Raw genomic sequence first — 20238 nt, 5'->3', positions numbered from 1 at the left:
AGGTTGCCCAGGGAGGTGATGGAGTCACCATTCCTGGGGGTGTTTAAGGAAAGGTTGGTCGTGGTGCTTAGGGATGTGGTTTAGTGGGAGATATTGGAAAAGACCTCTAAGATCATCTCGTCCAACCACCAACCTTAATGATTCTATGATTACCCATGAGACTGATTTTAAAATAGTTGATACCTCATTCATAGAGATTTACTAAACTGCAAAATTGGAAGTGAAATAAATTTACTTCACATACTACAAGCATTATCGTTCAAAGAAGAGTAACAGTAAATAAATCAACACAAATGTTTGAAGGAATCAAGTGTTTCAATTTATAAAACTTGTATTTCCTTAGTCTTGGTCTTATACCTCCATCCATGTCTCTAGGCACACAGCACTTGAAAGAACTGTTTTAATTGGTTTTGCTTTTCTGTTTAACACTAGGCCTTTCTGTCCAAGTGAACTCAATAGCTTCTCAATCCATACAGAGATCACTAAGTCTAATTCAATGCAAAAGGACTCAGAAGACTCGAGCATAACAGAGTACCTACAGATATATTCATTTATACAGGTCTTATGCCAGAGAGTTAACACTGGAGTTTTTCTGTTTACTAGATTCCATGTTTATTTTTTATTGCCTAAAAGTAAGAAGGTCTTATAATGTCAACTAAACCTGTTGACACAGGCAAGCCACCAGTATTTTAAGATAAAGCTTTGCATTCTTATCAGTATCACTGCTACACGCTAGCATCTTACAGCAGACTAACATTGGTAAATGTGCCAGAAGTTTAGCCACAGTTGTACAGTATCTTGAACCTTTAGAAGCTACTGTTGAAGAAAAATAGTTATGTGTATCAAGAAAGCAAAGTATTGCTTCTAAAGAGTTATTTAACTGTTTCATATTAATCTTAAACCAAGTCACTGGAGCTTCTACTAGGCTATGCATTAAGTTTAATCTGCATGGACATAGGGCCTGCATGGTAAATTTGCAGAATCAGGGAGTAAGATCAAAAGTGGTTAACAACACTGAAAAGGCTGACACACATTAAGTCAGGCTCACTGCTTTGTCCAAAGGGCAGTACAACATCATATTCAGTACTAACATTAATGCTTTTCTTTTGATCAGTACCAACTTTTAATATAAATCCCTGACATCAATTGCTTGTATAAATATGTAGTGTACCTAGAGGCTTAACTGTCTACTTGCCAGTCTGGGTTGTTTAAATCTGACCATTTGACCACTCTATGGGAACTAGTAAGTCTTCCCATGACTTACTAGACAAGAGGTAAAGAAAAAAATTAAACAATTTTGGCACAGGGACATAACCAGAGCAAGCTTGCCCAAGATCACATGAAAGTCTTAGGATACATGTTTAGCACACTCAATTAGAATACACTGGAGAAAGCAATGCAAACCTTTGGATTTTACACACTTGTGCTAGTGCTTTGTTATCTGCCAATGGCTTTGTTATGTGAAGAAAAAATACATGTCATATATCCAGGGCCCTAATTCACAGATAACACAACTTCAGAACTATCTTAAAGTAGCTTCTGTGAGGTAAAATGCTTCATAATGCAGCTAATCAAATAATCAAACTTTATTTATTTACACCACAGACAACAAAAATCCAATTTCACTTTACATTGTAGTGTAAATATAGTGTAGGATGAAATTGACTAGAAGTAACCTTATAAAATAATATGCCATCTTTTTTCTATGGATGCTTTTGTAGTTGACTTATTACTGTAGAATAGGCACTTCCTAGTGCCATGCATAGCTCTGGTGTTCAGCATTTTCCCTAGGCATAGTTAATTTTTCCCCCAATATTTGGTCCCAAACTTTACAAGATGACAAGAGAAGACATGAAACAGAAGTAAGAATTTACTTTTTTTTTCTTCCAGTTTGAAGTCTTCATAGTAAGCACCAGGAAAAAAACATAATGGCATTTTACCACGCAGAAGAACCACTGACTTATGATTTTCATCACTTAGGTAAGCTTTGAGAACTAAGCTAACAAATCCAGGCAAAAATTTCTTCCCAATTTTGAGCACTAATGTCTTTGTACCTGCTGAGGCATCTTCAAGCTGATGCCAGTCTCTGTCCTCACCGATGTCAACGTAACAGACACTACAAGAAAAGGATGGGGGATGTATCGAGACATGGACACTTCTTGAAGAACTTGGACACTGGCAGTAGGGTTAAGACTGAAATAAAAGATGACAAGGGTTACAGTTATTTAATAGTATTTAATATAAAATCAGTATTATGAAGCAAGGCTAATGAAAATAATCAACTTAGCAAACAATTTACTCTACAGATCACAATTACTTCCCCTTAAACAGAAATCTCATCGGCCCAGATATCTACACTACCTAAAAGTTACCAAATAAACCTAACAGCAGCTTAGCTTGGATCTTGATAGTTTTGGGGAACAGAGCTTTATGAGTCATCAGATACTTCAGAATAAGTCTCTGATCAACCTCCAGCTTTGTTGTTACTGTGGAAAACATTGCAAATATTTTCCTCTGAAGTGGGTCAATAGCTTACTTTCTGCTTAAAAGGGTCCTTTATTGCTGAAACCTAGATATCATATGGAAGAAAAATCACCTGTTCAGACACTCAAAAACTATGTGGGAATCTGTCTCTCTTCTATGGTCACTAGACTTAACTATGCAAAAGTATCTGGCTCTTTGTTGCTACTTATCTTGCAACAAAATAGCTCCCCACAACCACAGAACGGGCCAAACTTTCCTTTTCCATCTTCATCTTTGCTACTCCACCCTACCTCCACCAATTCCTACTTCTATTGTTAGAAATATTTTGTTGTTAAAATATTCAGATACATGGGTGTCTTTTGGTACCTTTTTCTTCTGTTTACATTCACTTTTCAAGTAGTTATCAAGTAGAACAAGCCACATGTTTGTGCATACGTAGCTTGGAATATGCATTCCTCCATGCACACCCCCACACTTAGCTTGTGTATTTGCTTGTCACATCCAAGTGACAAGACTCATGAATTATCACTTGCGCATACAAGTGACATTTACTCCTCTGACACTATTTAAAATTCTGATTCAACAAGTTGTCAAACAACTTTATACTGCTGAATATAAATCTCTCTATATATTCATTTCTATATATTTATAAATATACTCATATATATGTGAATTTACTCAGACTGAGAACACACTCAGACTGAGAGCAGATTTACAAAAACTTTACAAAAAATTGTTTAAGTACTAATACTCACCCTTCAGGCCTTCTCTCAATACTGTAAAGGCAAATGGAACAATCTGCTCTGAACAATATTACGATGTCCCGGAAGACACTCAGTAGTAACGTGTTTGCTTGCACTTTGGTGATGTGTGCAAATGCATTGTCAAGATTAGATGTTCGCAGGTAGATTCTCAGCTACAAGGAAAACTAGTAGTGTAAATATAGGTTCTGTTTACTAACATTTGATAGTACTTCCACTTTTTTTTTGGTGTGGAATGGTTGTCATGGATTTCTAGCAAGATACATTACTGTGTTTGTTTCAACAGATGATTTAGGCATTACATTTTACTATTGCATCCAAAGCAGTTGAAGTACAGTCAAATCTGAAATACTAAACAAACATAGGGGAGTTTCATTCATTAGTTAAAAAAAAATTGAAGTTTTCTGCCCATATTTTTCTTTAAATATTACAAAAACTCTCCCTCTTTCTACAATGGAAACCTCAAAACATTTAAAAATACCACAAAGTTTTCATATCAATGAGCAGATTCATGGTTCTCAGCAGAAAACAGTTTTTCATAGCAATAGTAAACTTATGTGCAAAGAATTAAAGCATTAATATAGATTTTTTGAAGGTGACCTGAAGTCACCTATAAATCAAGTTACTCATTTATACTACTACTTTTGAACAGAACTGATATTCTAAGCAAGATTTAATAATTTTGAAGAAAAAATACCTCTTCCTGATGATCATTTAAATTATAACATGCAAGAACAATGAAGTCATTCCACCACGCTAAGCCTCCTGTTACGATCATATTTTGCTCCTGAAAAGAAAAAAACCACAGCAAACTGTATTGATAAGAGCAAGGTGATCTATTGATATGAAGTTTTTGGCTGTTTGAAAATAACAAAGAACTAAAGAATAGTATGTGAAGGACAAACTTCATCCTATGAGACACAGCTCTACTGTTCCCTAGTCTCCTGGCATCCCTGAACTTAGCTTCAGCTTTTTTGCTTTTGGCCAACTTAGCTTTTTGCCTTTGGCCAGAATTTAAAGGTTAACATCCAAACCTGGGTTTCACACAGACTCTCAGATAATACATAGTAGTAGTGTCTGACTAAATGAAGTCATATTTAGAAACAATTAATAATCAGACATGAATTATTGCACCAAAACCACAAGACGTTTCAGCTATTTTATGGAAAATGTGGAAAATCAACTACCCTAATCCCAAGTGCATTGTCAGGTTGTTTATCTGAAAAAGATACTTTTAATCATCCTCCAAGAATCACATTCCAACATATTTATCCTCCCCAGTATACCCAAATAAAATTCCATAGCCTCTCACCTGGGTAATGTTTCCAAACAGCTTCCATTTTTTGGTGAGTAAAGAATAATGTGCAAAACCAAACTTGCCAACAACAGCTACATTCTGCCCAAGCTTGTCAATAGCTGAAAACTGGCCAAAAGAACACAAAACAAAAAAAAACAGAACCTCAGTAGAGAAATAATCTAAATGGTATATCCTATCCAAGTGCATTACAATACGACAATAAAATGTTAGAGTCAAAACTTGTGAAGTATCTTGTTTTTATCCCATTTTCTACTTTTCCTGCCCAACACATTCTTCTTACTGTAACTTAAAGCAATGTTTTCATCTTTCAGAGGTCATCCAACCCTAAAGGACAGTTGTTAAGAACCCCAATACCTTTAAAAAAGCAAGAATGTATTCTTAAAATCGCTCACCCTTATAGGCCAGTTGCTCTCTAGGTAAGTACTATGTATCTAAAAAATAAAGAACACCAAAACAAAAAATTACTATACTCTGAACCATTGAAGTAGTGATTAATTATAACTTTTTAATGTTGTATTTCTTTTAACTACAATTACTTTTTTCCAATTAAGTTCCTGAATTAAATTGTTAAATTTAATTCAGGAACTTAAATTTAAGTTAAATTGTTTTTAATACAAGAAGTGCATTAACAACATACAACAGGTAATACATCACAAATTAACAGTCAAATTTTAATGCTTCCCCCCTCCCCCTTAGGTACGTCTCTTTTATCAGAACCTCTCATGGGAATGTACAAGCTTTAATAAACACAGCTGCCAAGAAGGACTTCCAGTGTTGCAATGAAATTTCTAATCCAGTCAGAAACACACACCAGCACTGTCAAGAGCCCTGTTAGGAGAACACTTCACTGTGATGCGTCAAATTGAATCTTGATCCTGGACTTGTCATGTAACTTGGGATGATACAATCCAGGATCAAACTTCAGTCCCTGGTCTAATACAAAACAGATAAGTGCCTTCATTGTTCACACAGGTACGTTGATTCCCACAAAAATTCCAGTTGTCTTAATTTTTGTTTTCCTATACAGGAGGAAGACCTAGACCTTTCTTTGAACAACAGCAGCAACTGGCTAACTACACTGGAAATTCAACAGCATCCAGATATGCATGCCTACTGTAACATGCTGTTTAATAATACTAATTCATGCACTGTGAAAAATAAGATGTTGGTAGATATTTTTCTGAATAAAGGTTTTTAGAAGGTCTGAAACTGTGGAAGATGGCAATTGCATTACAGATTAAATGTTACTTATTTTTTCATCTATTGCAGAGAAGTGAATCTGTGCTATGATTACCCCTATAAATAAATTTTTCTTTCCAAGCTTTATTTTGTGATGTTTTAATTACATGCTTAGACAGATGCCATCTAAAACTGCTTGAAAATACAGCCAACGTCCTAAGACTATATTCATTAGTTGAATTTGCTTAAAGCAATCTGCAAAAAACAACAGAACGCATCCCTGAAGTGTTTTCTGCAAGTCACACTTGCTTTCCCTTTCAAAGCATAGGAAAGGAAATTAATTTCTTAATTTCTTTCATACAGTTAAAAGACATTTTGATTCTTATTAGCTGGAGTGCAACACAAGGTTGAGATGGTCAACAATCCTTTGTAATTTTTCAATAAAAAGCTGTACCAGTCAAAACTCAGAAGGAAATAAAAAGGCAAGAATTTCACAATAGGAAAAAAAAGAGTATGGCAGAATGCTAAGATTCGCTGCAAATTCCAGCCACATAAACTCCAGCAAGCTCAGAACACACACAGGCAACCAGCGAGAATTACCTGTACAACGTGCCAATGCCGGTGTCCTAGTAAAGTGCTTAAACCCTGAGAATCTAAATTGCCATCTGAAAATGGACCTCTTTCCCTGGTAGGCTTGTGTTCAGAGTGTGCTGAAGTATTTCTGGGGTTCTGGGCCTGTGTTGCATCACCACAGTTCAAATACAAGCGATCTTCTCCTTGCAGAAGGACTTGTTCCTGGTTACTCTTTTAAAAAGAAAAGAAAAGAAATGCCAAATAAACCTTTATCTCCATGTACAGGGAAAAAAAAAAAAAAAAAAAGAAATTATCACTGTATTAACAAGTTAAACAGCATGAAAAATAGGTATTAAGGCAGTTTTTTGTCTTTGTATCGCTTACACAAATAGGTTTTATGTTACATTAGTGCATACCAACATTTTCAAAGTACCATTTTAAAGATTTTATGATAAAATCAGTCTAACAAAAAATAACTAAAAAAAACACCACTAACAACAACAAAAAGAAAACAAATGAAAAAACAATACTCTTACCATGCAAGGATTAACAGTGAGTGCACTCTTGATGAAATGAAACTGCAGAATACCAAACTGTTGAGGTTCATTTTTTGCATCTCTGTCAGGCTTAGTGTTTTGAGAAGAATTCCCCTCAATGACCCACAGATGATATCCTTCTGAACCCCAGGTCTGAAAGCAAAATAATAAAGAAAAAAACATCAGCATTCATTCTTACTATTACAAGCAAGGCCAAGAAAAGGCTTTGTGTGCATACTTGATGATCAGGCATAGTACATGAAAATCATCAGCTGTCCCCTCTTCCCTCAACACAATATTTGTATTATGAAGAATAGTAAAAGCATCTTACTCATTAAACACAATAAAGCCAAATAAAGCCAGTTTGCTTTTCTGAAAGTCTTTCTTAGAATGGGTTGGGTTGGAAGGGAACTTAAAGACCATCTAGTTTCAACCTCCTGCCATGGGCAGGGACACCTCCCACCAGACCAGGTTGCCCAAAGCCCCATCCATCCTGGCTTTGAACACCTCCAGGGATGGGGCATCCACAGCTTCTCTGGGCAGCCTGTGCCAGTGCCTCACCACCCTCTGAGTTCCTCTTAATATCCAATCTAAATCTCCCCTCTTATATTCTCTGCCCAACCTGTAACTGTGCTTGAGATTGTTCCAGCCCAGATGCTGGACCTTGCATTTGGCTCTGTCAAAAATCATGAGGTACACACAGGCCCACCTCCCAAACCTGTTCAGGTCCGTCTAGAATTATTTTACTAAAAATAATTAAAAAAAGTAACAGGCAGTCTCCCATTACAGTATTTTTCACATTTATATTTACCATAGAACTGATCTTTAGAGGGTCCTTTTTAGTACCATCAGACTGATACCTTAAAAATAGAACAGAAGTTTGAGTTCAGCATTGCTTCAAAAATAAGAAGTTATCTTCCTACCTTTCTATTGTCATTTGATGCCATATTTTTGCCTTACCTCTGACTAAAAAGCATAAAAGGCAAAACAACTGTCAGGTGTCTAGAGTAAACTGTCTGAATTTTGATTTGTGTGTTGGCAATTTTTCAACAAATACATACTGGTACTGAAGGAATTTTAATAATATTTGCCTGTTGAGGCCTAGCTTTAGGGTAATTTGCCTTTATGGCCAAAAGAGATCACTACAAAAAAAAATACAATTTTTTTTTTTTCAAATTATCTCTTCCTAAGTATTCAATGACTCCAACATCTATGGAATTATGATGGAAATAGATTACAAAATAATTCAATTAATTAATTTCTAATTATGTATATTTTAATTAGAAAAATAACTTTTTCCTAATAAAACATTTTACAATTTCATTAGAGAAAGACATACTCACGCAAAATCACCTCCTAAAGTACAGATAAGCTGAGCACCAAAAACACTCCATAAGGACAAGCCTCCACATTCCCAGGTCACCATAACAACACAGCTATCAGGTGACCATCTGATTAGTTTAACAGGTCCTGTTTTATTCCAAATATCTGTTTAAAAACAGACAGTAAAATACCATGTGAGAAATGTCATGTCCTTCAACTGCTCTTAACAGTAGAAACAAAAATATACAGAAGTAAGTACTTGATTTTTCAGTAACTTTTTGCTGCATTCATTGAAATGAATAAGCAGCAAATTAAGAATTCACATTTTCTTTCAAATGTTTGGTTTCATAGAAAACTAAAAGCACATGAAAACAGGCCAAAAATATACTGTGCTATGACATAACTATGTAACTGCAATTCTGCTAAGACAGTATTTAGGGGAAAAAATATAGCCACTCTTGAAACCCCTTACTTTGGCACTTTGCTGGACTATAATGGTTTTATTTACTTATTTTTATTTATTTATTTATTGTTAAGTCACATATTTTCAACTGAGGATGAAATTTACCCTTTTATACATTCCTCACTCACAAGTCAGCAATACTTATCACTACACTACATGTAAAAATTTATTGAGTTTTTGTTCACTGCAGTTCAGGCAAGGGATTGATGGATTACTTCAAGAAAATGTTTGTAATTTTGGGACCCTGTACATACTGTTTCAAGTTGACTTCTACCTCTTTTAAACCTCTATTATGCTCATTTCAGTTTTTGACAATAATCTCATTTTCCCAGATAAATCATGAAAAAATAATCCAAAACTCTATGTGGGAACTACAGACACCTGCAACACTTAAAAAGGCACCACATGACAGCAGCGAGATCTGTAACCTACTAACTCAGATCAAACCAAAAAACTCACACATGAAACACATCCAAATGACAGTTAAAAGCAATCAGCAAAAAGAGCAAATATACAAGAGTAAATTACAACACATTTGCAAGAGTAAACAACTAATGCTGTCAGTGGTAATAGAAACAACAAATCGTTAACTGGTAAAATGTTCTTTGTTCCTCCTCAAAAACAGATGGAAAATTCTAGCATTAAAATTAGCTCACCAGGATATTGTTTTGGTGTCAACTCCAATTTATGAGAAAACTGCATGGCTCCAGTGGTGGTATCTATTGTATAAACCTGCACAGAGCCACTGAAAGAAATTACACATGCTTTAGATTACAAACCATTCGGATTTCTCATCAGTTTCAAGATATTAATAAAAGCTGTTCCATATTATCTGAGAGCAGTGTTCCCACTCTCAGAAACAGTTCACTCTTTACTTTATATACAGAAGTTATAAAAATAATTTAAAAAATTTGTCAATGCAGATAACACAACTTTAGGCTGCATTAAGTTCGTTAAAAGCCAAGGACTTTTATAAATACCCACTTGTCCTTCTAAAAGGAGAAAAAAATTAATACCTTAATTTTTATGTCTGCTATTTTCTCATTTGTGCAAAATTCATCCAGAACAGATACACTATGCCAAGTAACACTCATAGCACTTTACAAGACATATTTGTAAAACATACTTAATAAGGCAGTGGAGGACCTGAAAAACCAATCTTATTATAACCAAGACCGTATTTTCTGAAAACATCCATGTATACACAACCCACATAGTTCATAGCTTCCAACCGTGACAATCCACATAAAGAAACTCATTTTTTTACTAGTTGCTAAAGTTTCATCAGCAGCATAGAAGTAACTAAAAAAAATATAGTAACTATTTTTCAAAGGCAAATGCTAGCATACTGTGTTGTTACTATAACTGAGAATACTATTTCAGACAGTTGAAGACCAAACCACACAGATTATCACATCTTATGAAATGCTCTGAAAAACAAACACTTTTTTAAAAGCTGCACTCAGAACTATCTGGAATAGTATTATATAGGAGGAACTGTCTTGAAGGAGCAGTAAATCACACACTACAACATTTTTCAAGTTTAATTTATAAATATTCCTAGTTATTCAAATAGGCATCATTTTTCCTGACCAGAAGAGATCACTCTGCCAGCTGGGTACAAAGTGCTACTTTTTGTCCAGTACTATTATGATTAACAGCTTAAAATTGACTTTATAATCCTGCTTTGAAATTAACTGGGACAGTACCACATTTCCAATCCTCACTACTGGTCCAACCACTTTTTTTCTCCTCCCCAGAGCTGAAAAAAGCATCAACTGCAATTTCAAGCAGGCATTTTTTATGTATTTATTTATTAAAAAAAAAAAATAAAAAAACACCTTCCCTCCTAATTTCTTGACACAGCATATTATCCTAGGAAGACTGATCCTTTTCATCTTTAAAGCTTTTTCAACACAAGTTGGTAAGAATAAATTAGTACTTCTGTTTTTACAAGGAAAGACTTCCTTTCCCCATTGAACCAGTCTTGCAAAACTTACTTAGCACATCCAAATGCCATTAGTCTGTATTTGTTATTCACTGCCACACAAGTTCCATCAATCACATCTTGTGCCCAAACACCATGGAGCTGCTGTAAAGGAAGGAAGTCAAAAGATTTGGTGTTCAACAGTGCTTTTACTCATGCTAGCTGCTTTCTACCCACATGCTACCTATGCACACCATATAACAGATTTGCCAGTTGACCTTCATCACCTTGGTAAATTTCAATTGCAGATATCAATATTAACTGACTTGCTTCAGAAGAACAGTTTCCCTATGTACTGGCATCTTCCTGATTTTTTATTTTTTATTTTCTTATTAGGAACAGCGAAACCAGTTTTATATGCAATAGTTTTTGTGCATCACAGCTCTGAATGACCAAAGCAAGTCAGTATTTATAAGGCAAGTGTGTTCTTGTACCATCTAAAAATCGGTAGGTGGTACCAAGGACAGAGGCAAAACAAAAACCAGAAAAATAAATTCCCATCTCCAACAAATGAAATTGCAACATTAAGAGTGTGAAGGAGTTTGGGTCTGAGTAAACAATTTTATTATTTTTTTGTAATTAAAACAAATAGAATGGTTGAAAGGCACCTCAAGAGATCTAGTCTGATGGCCTGACCACTTCAGGTGTAACCAAAAGTGGAAGAGATTGAATGCTAAAATGTAGGTTTGTAGGCTGAATTACGGGTAAGAAAGTGCTTAGCTTACAAAAGCTTCCATAAAAAAAAAAATATCTGAAACATGCTTGTCACTATGAGAAGAGTTAAGACTTAATTACAGCTAGAAATAGCACCTATGATACTTTGCCATAGGAGAAACCACTTTGTACAACTATACCTGTGGCTGGTAAACAGAAAAGTCTGTCACAGAGACAGTAGTAAGACCTCAGAACTAGAATGACATTCTGAGACAATAAACAATTAGAAAGTAAATCTACTACTAGTTATGTTCTCCCATAGACATGTACTAGTCCTAAGAGATTCTAGTTCAAACTATGGTATGAAATACAGTACTGTTTCTATTTTCTCTCTCAAACGTTTGTTATCTTTTTTTCTTTCTTTGTAGCTGAACATAAAGTTAAAATGGAAAGCTAACTGGAATGCAGAGACCAGGGGAAAAATTTCTGTCGAAGAATGTGTGCTATAAATACTAAAGGAAATATACCTCAGCAGTGAATCTACTTGACATTGGTGTAATGAAACCAACTCTGCCATCATTAAAAACAACAGCAAAACCATCAAGTGTGGCACAGTATTCCATATCTCTGATGTAAACATCTTCAAAGCCCAAAAATGAACCTGCTGAGAAAATACCAGTAATTTAAAAATACATTAACACCATGATATTGAAAGCCAACAGACTTTTCAGTTGCTTACTTGCTACTTCACAGCAAAAACTAATTTAAATTGGCTACTTTGTCCACATTTATAAAAGGCAATTTTTTCTCATCTCTGAGAACAGATTGTGTTTTATATTACACAGTATTTCTCCAATAGCTTAAGATCACAAAAACAAACAAAAAAACACAAACCACCAAAGAAACCACAGATGGCCACAAAACAAACCAACCGAAAAGAAGAAGAACAAAACACAAACCTACCTCGAGAAGACTGCAGATCCACAGAAAATGGAACTGTGCACAGGTTGATAGCCTTCCTTCCATTGGTCATACCATCCCAGTGAACAAGATGGAGAAATCCATCAGCAGTAGCAACAAGTAGATCCTCTAACATGGACTGCAAACTAACAAATGTATTTGTCATTCTCTAAAAATCTCTATCTCAAACCCATGTCACAGATTTATCAACTAGCGTAACAAACACTACACAGCTGCCTTTTGTATAATGAATAACTTGAGAAGTTACACCAAATAAATTATAACCTGAGTGCATAAACCCTTTATACAATAAGCTATAAAGAATATAAAATACAGTGTCTCTGTTTTTCTCTAGGTATCAGAAGTCATTAACAGGTCTGTATTGTCAGAATAATGGTTTAGCTAGCAAACCACAGAATGTCATTTTCATGCTTCTGATAGGGAATAGGGAAGGCAATCACCACAAAAAAAAATGAAACTTTTTTCAGAAAAAAATGGGGATCATCTGCAAACAGCTGAAGAAATGTTGAAATTCTGCCTACAGTTTTGCTCGGATGTACCTAGGTTTCCATGAAATCTCTAATCCATACTTTCAGCCCAAGTACAGTAACATTCGTAGTAATATAATGTAGTACTGAACATAAACATAGCCTTTTCTTCATGTTTCTACATACAAACAGTACCAGCACAGGCAAACACAGAAAGAAATAATTCCTAAACAGCAATACACTTTCTCAACTTCTTAGGCTTACGAGAAAGTTTTTTCCATCCCCTTCCTGTTTCATATGAAAGTTTCTCATTAGGAGAAATATTCTAAACACATGATTATTGAGCATACCTTGTGATAGAAGCTTGCAGATCCAGCACTTTCTTCATTTCTAGACTTAAAGAAGGAGCACATTGCTCTTCTTTATAATGTGGTGTTCCCTTCAGATGTGGACTTCCTCTAAAAACAAGGAAAATATTAAAATTGAAACGAGATGGCAGTCGAAAAAGGTAAGAGTTAGTTTTACATTTCTCACTGACTTTTTGCTTTATATTCTTCTACAACCTGCCACAAGGAACACTTGATATGTAGAACGCAATTGTAGTGGAAAAAGCGTAGTCATCCTACATGCCTAAAAGGAGTAAGCAAGCAAAATAAGACAGCAAACAGATTGTGAATGCTACAATAGCCATCTCAAATTCATTCCTTGCCAACATGCATTACAGATATTTTAGACTGAAAAATACTCATGTTTCTTCAGTTCTTTTTGCCAGATCCGTGTTTATACTATCAATTCATCATGCACAACTCAATAGGTAGACTTTATTATACTAATCTGTAAGACTCTTTCCCTCAAGCAAATTAACAATACATTTATAGCCTACCAAGAGAAGAAGAAAGATGACGGAACTTCCTTAAAATTGACCATTACACTTTATCAGCTTCTAAACGCAGAAAGATGTATTTTTCTCTTTTTACATTTTGCATTTCATTCTCTAATGAAACTCAGTACAGCATTATTAAAGCATTCCTTATTTATCTAGGTGTCTATTTGATGTGCCATGTGTTTGGCTAATGATTAAAAGAACAAACAAGAATCCTGAACTATCCTAAGTATTGTGACATATATGACCCAGTGGTGAAATGAGCATTATACTAGTAAACAACACCAAATGTGCATGAAAAAGGCACGGCAGACAAGTTAAGCATTTTGTCTAACATCGTTAGTCAGAAACACATGTGTACACAAATCTACCTCACCTTTACTTAGGTTTTAAGAAAACACTATCAGCAGGGTAGCCAATGCAACTACCTAAGATGTGGCAGAAAATTAAGCAGCTGCAGTTTTTGGTAAGTTTGATAGCACAACAACACCTTAATCTCCTTCCTGCCTTTCTTGATCTCAGATGGTGTCAAGTGCCTTAATTCCACTACCATTTTATAACAAAATGTAAAATTTAGATCACCTGTCCTTCAATGGATACAACATCCTCTTACACAAAGCTATACATACGCTAGCTAAGGTAAGACCAAAGCAACCTCTGACAAGCTGGAGTTAACAGACATAAAGAGTAACATCTCTTAAGAAAAAAACACGGTGACCATAAAGTCCAAAGGAGGGCCATGAGAATGATCAAAGGGCCAGAGCATCTCTCCTAGGATGACAAGCTGAGGGAGTTGGGGTTGTTCAGCCTGGAGAGGAGAAAGCTCCAGGGACACCATATAGTGGCTTTCCAATACCTAAAGGGGGCCTACAGGAAAGCTGGGGAGGGACTCTTTGTCAGGGATTGTCATAGGACAAGAGGCTTTTAACTAAAAGAGGGGAGGTTTAGATTGGATATTAAGAGGAAATTCTTCACTCAGAGGGTGGTGAGGCACTGGAGCAGGTTGGCCAGAGAAGCTGTGGATGCCCCATCCCTGGAGGTGTTCGAGGCCAGGCTGGATGGGGCTTTGGGCAAATTGGTCTGGTGGGAGGTGTCCCTGCCCATGGCAGGGGGTTGGAACTGGGTGGGCTTTAAGGTCCTTTCCATCCCCAACCATTCTCTGATTCCGTGATTCTTGTACATTTCTGAGACCAAACCCATCTGCTCTGGCTTGGCATCTTCTAGAATCAGAGAGGTCACAGATAAAAAAATATAGTATACAGAATTAATTTATCCACATCTGTCACTATCTCCAAAGGTATCATCCTGAAGGTTGGAGAAGGGGACAGAAAACACCCAGAAACCCCCACGTACTTGAATGCATGCCTTTCAATCTATGCAGTCATACAGTTCCAGACAGTATAATCACAAGCAACACAAAAGGACTGCAGCTTATCAAGAGTCAGTGTTACAACAGAAATTTGTAATGAAACCACAAAAGGTGAGAGAAAAGCATTGTGTAATATTTCACTGTTGCTGTTATGTGTATATAACACACCACACAACATGAATCTTGTAACTCACTGAGGTACATAACAAAAGTATAAACTCTGTTTCTGCAGAACACAAATTATAAAACCAGAATGGGAACGCCACAGTTTAGTATTTAATTTTTTTGTGTGTGTGCTGAAAGAGAAACTTCCATGGGGGCAGGGTTCTTCTTCTTTAAACACCTTTGATAAAAATAGTTTGTAAGACTATTTGAATGTTTTCAATTTCACAAGCTAGTTTCAGCCAATTTGTTACTAGCTGCAGAGAATATCTTTTGCCACTGTGCCCCTGTTGTCACGATTGAAACTCAATGTCAGTATTTTAGTTCATTACCTATGATTATGTCAAATTCATCAATTCAACCTATACCCTTACTATGGGTTCAGGGGTTGTACAATCCAAAGTACGCTGTGTTCATACAGTCCACATCTGCATGAGTCAGCCTTACTAGTTAAGCTACTTTGACCTTTAAATGAAGAACGTGCTCTGCTGACGAAGGCAGGAAGGAATGTTTGGTCTGCCTTGCCACATCAGCATCTGCTACCGTTGTATCCAAATTTTAAGTAACTCTTTTACACAAGAATTGAGAGGAATGGACACATCAAAGTGACCAACTAGCTGCATGTTGAAACAAATGTAATTATTTCACTTCTATATTTATTTCAGTAGGTATGTAAAAACATTGTCATAAAGGTAATGAGTTTGTACTTGAAATGACAGGGCAGAAATTTTAAGTGAAAAATCTTTCATCTGTCACTTAGTTTCAGAGTTCAGTCTTAATTCCCATATGTAGCTGGAGGGTTGTCAAAGCCCCACGTTTTGATACTTCATACATTAAATTTAAAAGATATTGGCCACATCTGTTAATATAACTAAACCTTTGAATAAGTCTATTCTCAATTCTGAGTGCTAAGAATCTCCCATTGCATCCCTGATCCAAGAAAAATATTTTAAAAAAGCAAACAACAACAAAAATATACCGAAGAATCATTTCCTACTATTCAATTTAGAGATGCTTGGGAAATAATTGATACTCTTTATCGGAAAAGATGTTAACACCTGAAACCGTATTAGAACATATTAAAAGTTGAAAACATGAACAGTTCTGAAACAACTTTTAAGAAGTTGCACTATGAGCTCTCATTTCCTTACAGCTTCAGCCTTCTGACCTCTAAACCTACGAATCTCCACCAGATACTGCAGCCAGCCACCAGCAGATGAAATATGTCCAGCTTAATCCATAGTTATATGCACACAGATCACCAAAAGCTGGACAAAACTTTAGAGAGAGCATATGGATACAACTATAAAGAATGAGGAAGGGTTTAGAAAGGTAATTCTTTATAGAGCCTTTTCTACCAAAATGGGTAATATGTTCCTGTGGTTTGAGAATAATAACCAGCTAGCATATTAATCAACTCTTCATTTTCAAAAGTGAAATGGTTTAACAAATTACCCAGTTTCAAAGATTTCTTGATGACATTTTAATCCTCCTGAACCACAGCCTGGGCTAGTAAGTGCCATAATGCTTAATAAAAATTCTGCAACTAATCTAGTTTTAAATATACATTATCCAACCAAAGCCAAAATCATCTTTGTTGTTTTAATAGGGAAAAAACACACAGTTAAGTTTTAGCACAAACTGAACTCCGAAGAAAAATTATTTAGTAAGTTAATTAACTGTACACCTCATCAGTTACCCATGTAGAGTTGAAAGTTCAAAACATTTGTACACTCTAATCTTAAGTCCACTGAATCAGGCAAAAAGTCCTCAACTGATGAGGTAATTTATGGCACCTATAAACAGACTTATTATAGGAAAGAAGAAAGGTTTGAAAAATGCCAAAAATAAGTAGGACACGAATACTCTAACCAGACGTATAAGCAACAATACAAGAATGTAAACTGGCATACAAACATTAACTTGTTCAAGTACCCATGGTGGTTAGAATACAACATCCATTTTTAAGCTTATTAGCCACAAAGTTTTTTTTTTTCTTTTTTCTTTTTTTTTTGTTGTTTTGTTTGTTTTAAGGCAAGAATATCCTCAGCATTAAGCGACTGCACGCTGTCTCTTCACTGACAAATCTTGTATTAATCTCTTTGCCAAAACTCTAAACAGAAATAATTAACAGATCAATACAGGGAAGCCTCAGTTGTGACGCTGTTGCACATCTCTTCCCTATGACACGATTTATACAGTACCTGTACAAATCCCTTTGGGAAATCCTCAAAGAAATATTACCATACTTTGCCACAACTTAAAATGTTACAAGCGTGCTTGTGTGTACTGCCACTTTTCTTAAGCATATCACTTGTGGAGATTAATTATATTTTACCATTGTATTATTTTATACATACATATTCTTCAAGTTTTATTTTGTTGTAATTTTAGTAATATGGTGGTAAAATCAGAGTGAACTAATTGAAGCAGGACTTTGTACTTGTGTTCACTGCAGGGAAGCATCCCAGTACGTGGGCTAATAGCCAATACTTGATTCTCTTCCAAGTCTGCTACGAACTGGATCAAAGATTTTAAGAGCTGGAGCAGTTGCAGACTATTCTGGCTCAATTTAAAAAACAATTATTTTTTTTTTATGCTTTTAGTGTCCTGCTTGATTTGTTAGTCTAAATTTTCACTCAGCATTCACTCCAAGAACAAGCTAGCAAGTCCTAGCCAAATATAAGCAGAGCCAGAAATATTCCCTTCAAGAGAACAATTTCAACTCCTAACACTCCTAAAAATCTTTTTAAAAAGTTTGACATACAAACAAACAAAGCCAACAATAACAAAAAACAAAACCAACAATAACAAAAAATACAAACACCCCCACTTATCAAGTGACTCCAGATGAAGTGTAAAAAGTGTCCTTTTTTAATCTGGAAAAAATACTCGGAATTCACAGAGAACGCTGCATTTCTGATGTATTACTTTTATGACATTAAACTAATTTTAGCTTTTACATAAAATGTGGATAACACTGAACTGGTCAGTTCCTTAACCCTTACATTATCTACATCTAGATACAATATCAAGTACATTTCAAACCAGTTAAACTCTGAAAGGCACAACATATCTAAAATTTAAGAATTGCTCACTCAATCATCTTAAAGTACATAATGAATTCTCAATTTCATAAGATTTATGACCTCAGGTATTGATAGAACAAATTTAGGATGTTTTGTAGGCTGTAGCTTCTCTAATCTTGAATTCCAACACTTTCATTAAAACCAAATTTCAGAATATAAATACCATTATGGTAGGTTGATAAGAAAAGGAGGAAGTCATGCCAAATGGGCATTTTTCAACAGGAAATCAATTTTCCTAGATTCCAGTTCCTGTCTGGTTTTAAACAAACAGTAGCAGCAAGGAAGACGCGTTTTTTTCCCCAGGCTTACTTTCCAAAATCTGATTATTTTACATGACTAAAAGATATGGGAAGGCAGAGACTCTTGCATTCAGACAACGAGATTTTAGTCCCAATTCACACTTTAATCAACACAGGCTTAGTAGAAGAGCTAAACTGGAAGAGAGACTTGGCCCTAAAAAGAAGTGTCATAACCAGATATACTGCAATGTGTATTGAAGTATAAGCAGCAGAAGTGTTTCTGTCACTTCCCACTACTTCCATGCAGCTTTTTTTTTTTTAGGCATTTGTTCGAGCTGTACCAGCAAAAAAAAATTTGCATGCATAATTACAGTTTACACAATACCTGTATGCTGGAGTAGTTCTATTAACATTTCAGTTACAGGCAAAGTCTTCTGGATTATCTTGATCAACAGCTATATATCATAACAATTTTATATTAAAAACAAATTAAACAGGAAGGACTGTATCTCTCTCCCAGAGGAATGAAAGAGGTGATTTTTATTTTCAGTGACACCTTTGGTCCATTTCTTCAAGTGAAGGCTAAACCAGTATTTGGACACTTCAACTACCAAGTAAATTCTTAAGCAATTCTTTCAAAAATACTAATGCTTTACAAAGCTGTACCTCTACTGCACCCACCAGTGTCCTAAAAGAGAGGAATACAAAAACCTAAAGTTGAAAAAGTTTATCATACATATTAGCACCTTTTTTTTTTTTTTTTTTTTACATTTTTTATTTATTTTCAGTAAGATATGCGTGTTGTGTTTATATGAGAGCTAAGCTGACAGAATAATTTGAACACAACATTTCTTACTTTTTTTCAAAAGTTATTTTTGATCAAACGTAAACACAAGTTCAACTTCATAATACTGCTTAAGCAAGAAAGTCTTGCTTCAGGACCCTGGTGAAGAGCTGAGGATGTTGCTGGCATGTATTTCCAGTACACCACAATCTCAATATGTTTAGCTGCAACACACAAGAGTTCCTTTCAAGCTGAAGGTGTGTTAAAAGAGTTTTCCTTTTGTTTTATTTTTTTTAGCCATGATGTTTACCCTCTATGACTCAGTCAGAACTGGCCATTATTACAGAACTGTTAGTAGATATGGACAGATCGTCAACACTAAGCAGATTTTCAGAATTTTACAAATTACAGCAAGTACAACTTTTAGGAGCACTGACACAAGTGTGCCCATTAGCTAGAAACAAAACAGAACTGATAATATTCTATAACATATCTTAACTTTCCAGTACATTGTGGAGATAGCCAAAGAGAAGTAGAGGAAAAAAATACTTTACCTAAAATATGCAAAGTGTGTGGTCCTACAATTGAACCTGTTTTTCATCCATTTCACTGTTTCTAATGACTTGTTTCTAGCAGTTGATAAGACACAGTCCTACCATACTCATAATGCCAGGACAGCCTTAAATCTTCCTTTTACTTTGCAAAAATCACCGCCCTTCCACTCACAGATAACTTAAATAACTATGTAAGACAGAGCTGGACAAGCCAGAATTAATATCTGCATGAGAGCTACAACACAACAAGCAATTCCTTCATCACCAACTAAAGAGAATCATCACTCAAGTATCACTACTAAATCCTGCTAAAAAACAAAGCTGTAATGATTGCTTCCTTGCACTCATTGCTACTTCAAGGTCACCAGTTTCTACTACCAAACCTCCATTATATTTTATGAGAGCCTGTAAGCTAAGCTACTAGAATCCAGG

The 20238-nt window shown here is 35.4% G+C and overlaps 1 protein-coding gene and 1 long non-coding RNA gene across 4 annotated transcripts in view; one reads left to right on the top strand and one right to left on the bottom strand.

The window, feature by feature from the left end:
- The window catches only part of RIC1 (RIC1 homolog, RAB6A GEF complex partner 1), a 47838-nt gene that overhangs the window by 9203 nt on the left and 18397 nt on the right, over positions 1-20238 (bottom strand). Inside the window, exons 4-17 of one of the 3 annotated variants that reach the window (XM_032205781.1) lie at positions 13077-13184; positions 12242-12384; positions 11806-11942; positions 10638-10729; positions 9294-9382; positions 8195-8339; positions 7663-7711; positions 6852-7004; positions 6343-6546; positions 4956-4994; positions 4558-4668; positions 3943-4032; positions 3240-3400; positions 2055-2193 (exon numbers count right to left, since the gene is read on the bottom strand). In XM_032205781.1, coding sequence (XP_032061672.1) covers positions 2055-2193; positions 3240-3400; positions 3943-4032; positions 4558-4668; positions 4956-4994; positions 6343-6546; positions 6852-7004; positions 7663-7711; positions 8195-8339; positions 9294-9382; positions 10638-10729; positions 11806-11942; positions 12242-12384; positions 13077-13184 — 1660 coding nt within the window. The remainder of the gene's footprint in view (positions 1-2054; positions 2194-3239; positions 3401-3942; positions 4033-4557; positions 4669-4955; positions 4995-6342; positions 6547-6851; positions 7005-7662; positions 7712-8194; positions 8340-9293; positions 9383-10637; positions 10730-11805; positions 11943-12241; positions 12385-13076; positions 13185-20238) is intronic. The other 2 variants (XM_032205783.1, XM_032205782.1) reach the window with 2 other exon arrangements.
- On the top strand, positions 1890-5853 carry LOC116500638. The gene is made up of 3 exons (XR_004254319.1): positions 1890-1980; positions 4875-4979; positions 5260-5853. It is a non-coding gene; the product is annotated as an uncharacterized LOC116500638 (long non-coding RNA).

This window comes from Aythya fuligula, chromosome Z, assembly GCF_009819795.1.
Source record: "Aythya fuligula isolate bAytFul2 chromosome Z, bAytFul2.pri, whole genome shotgun sequence".
NCBI lineage: Eukaryota > Metazoa > Chordata > Aves > Anseriformes > Anatidae > Aythya > Aythya fuligula.
The sequence above is the reverse complement of the archived record's forward strand: the minus strand, read 5'-3'. Positions and strand labels throughout refer to the sequence as shown.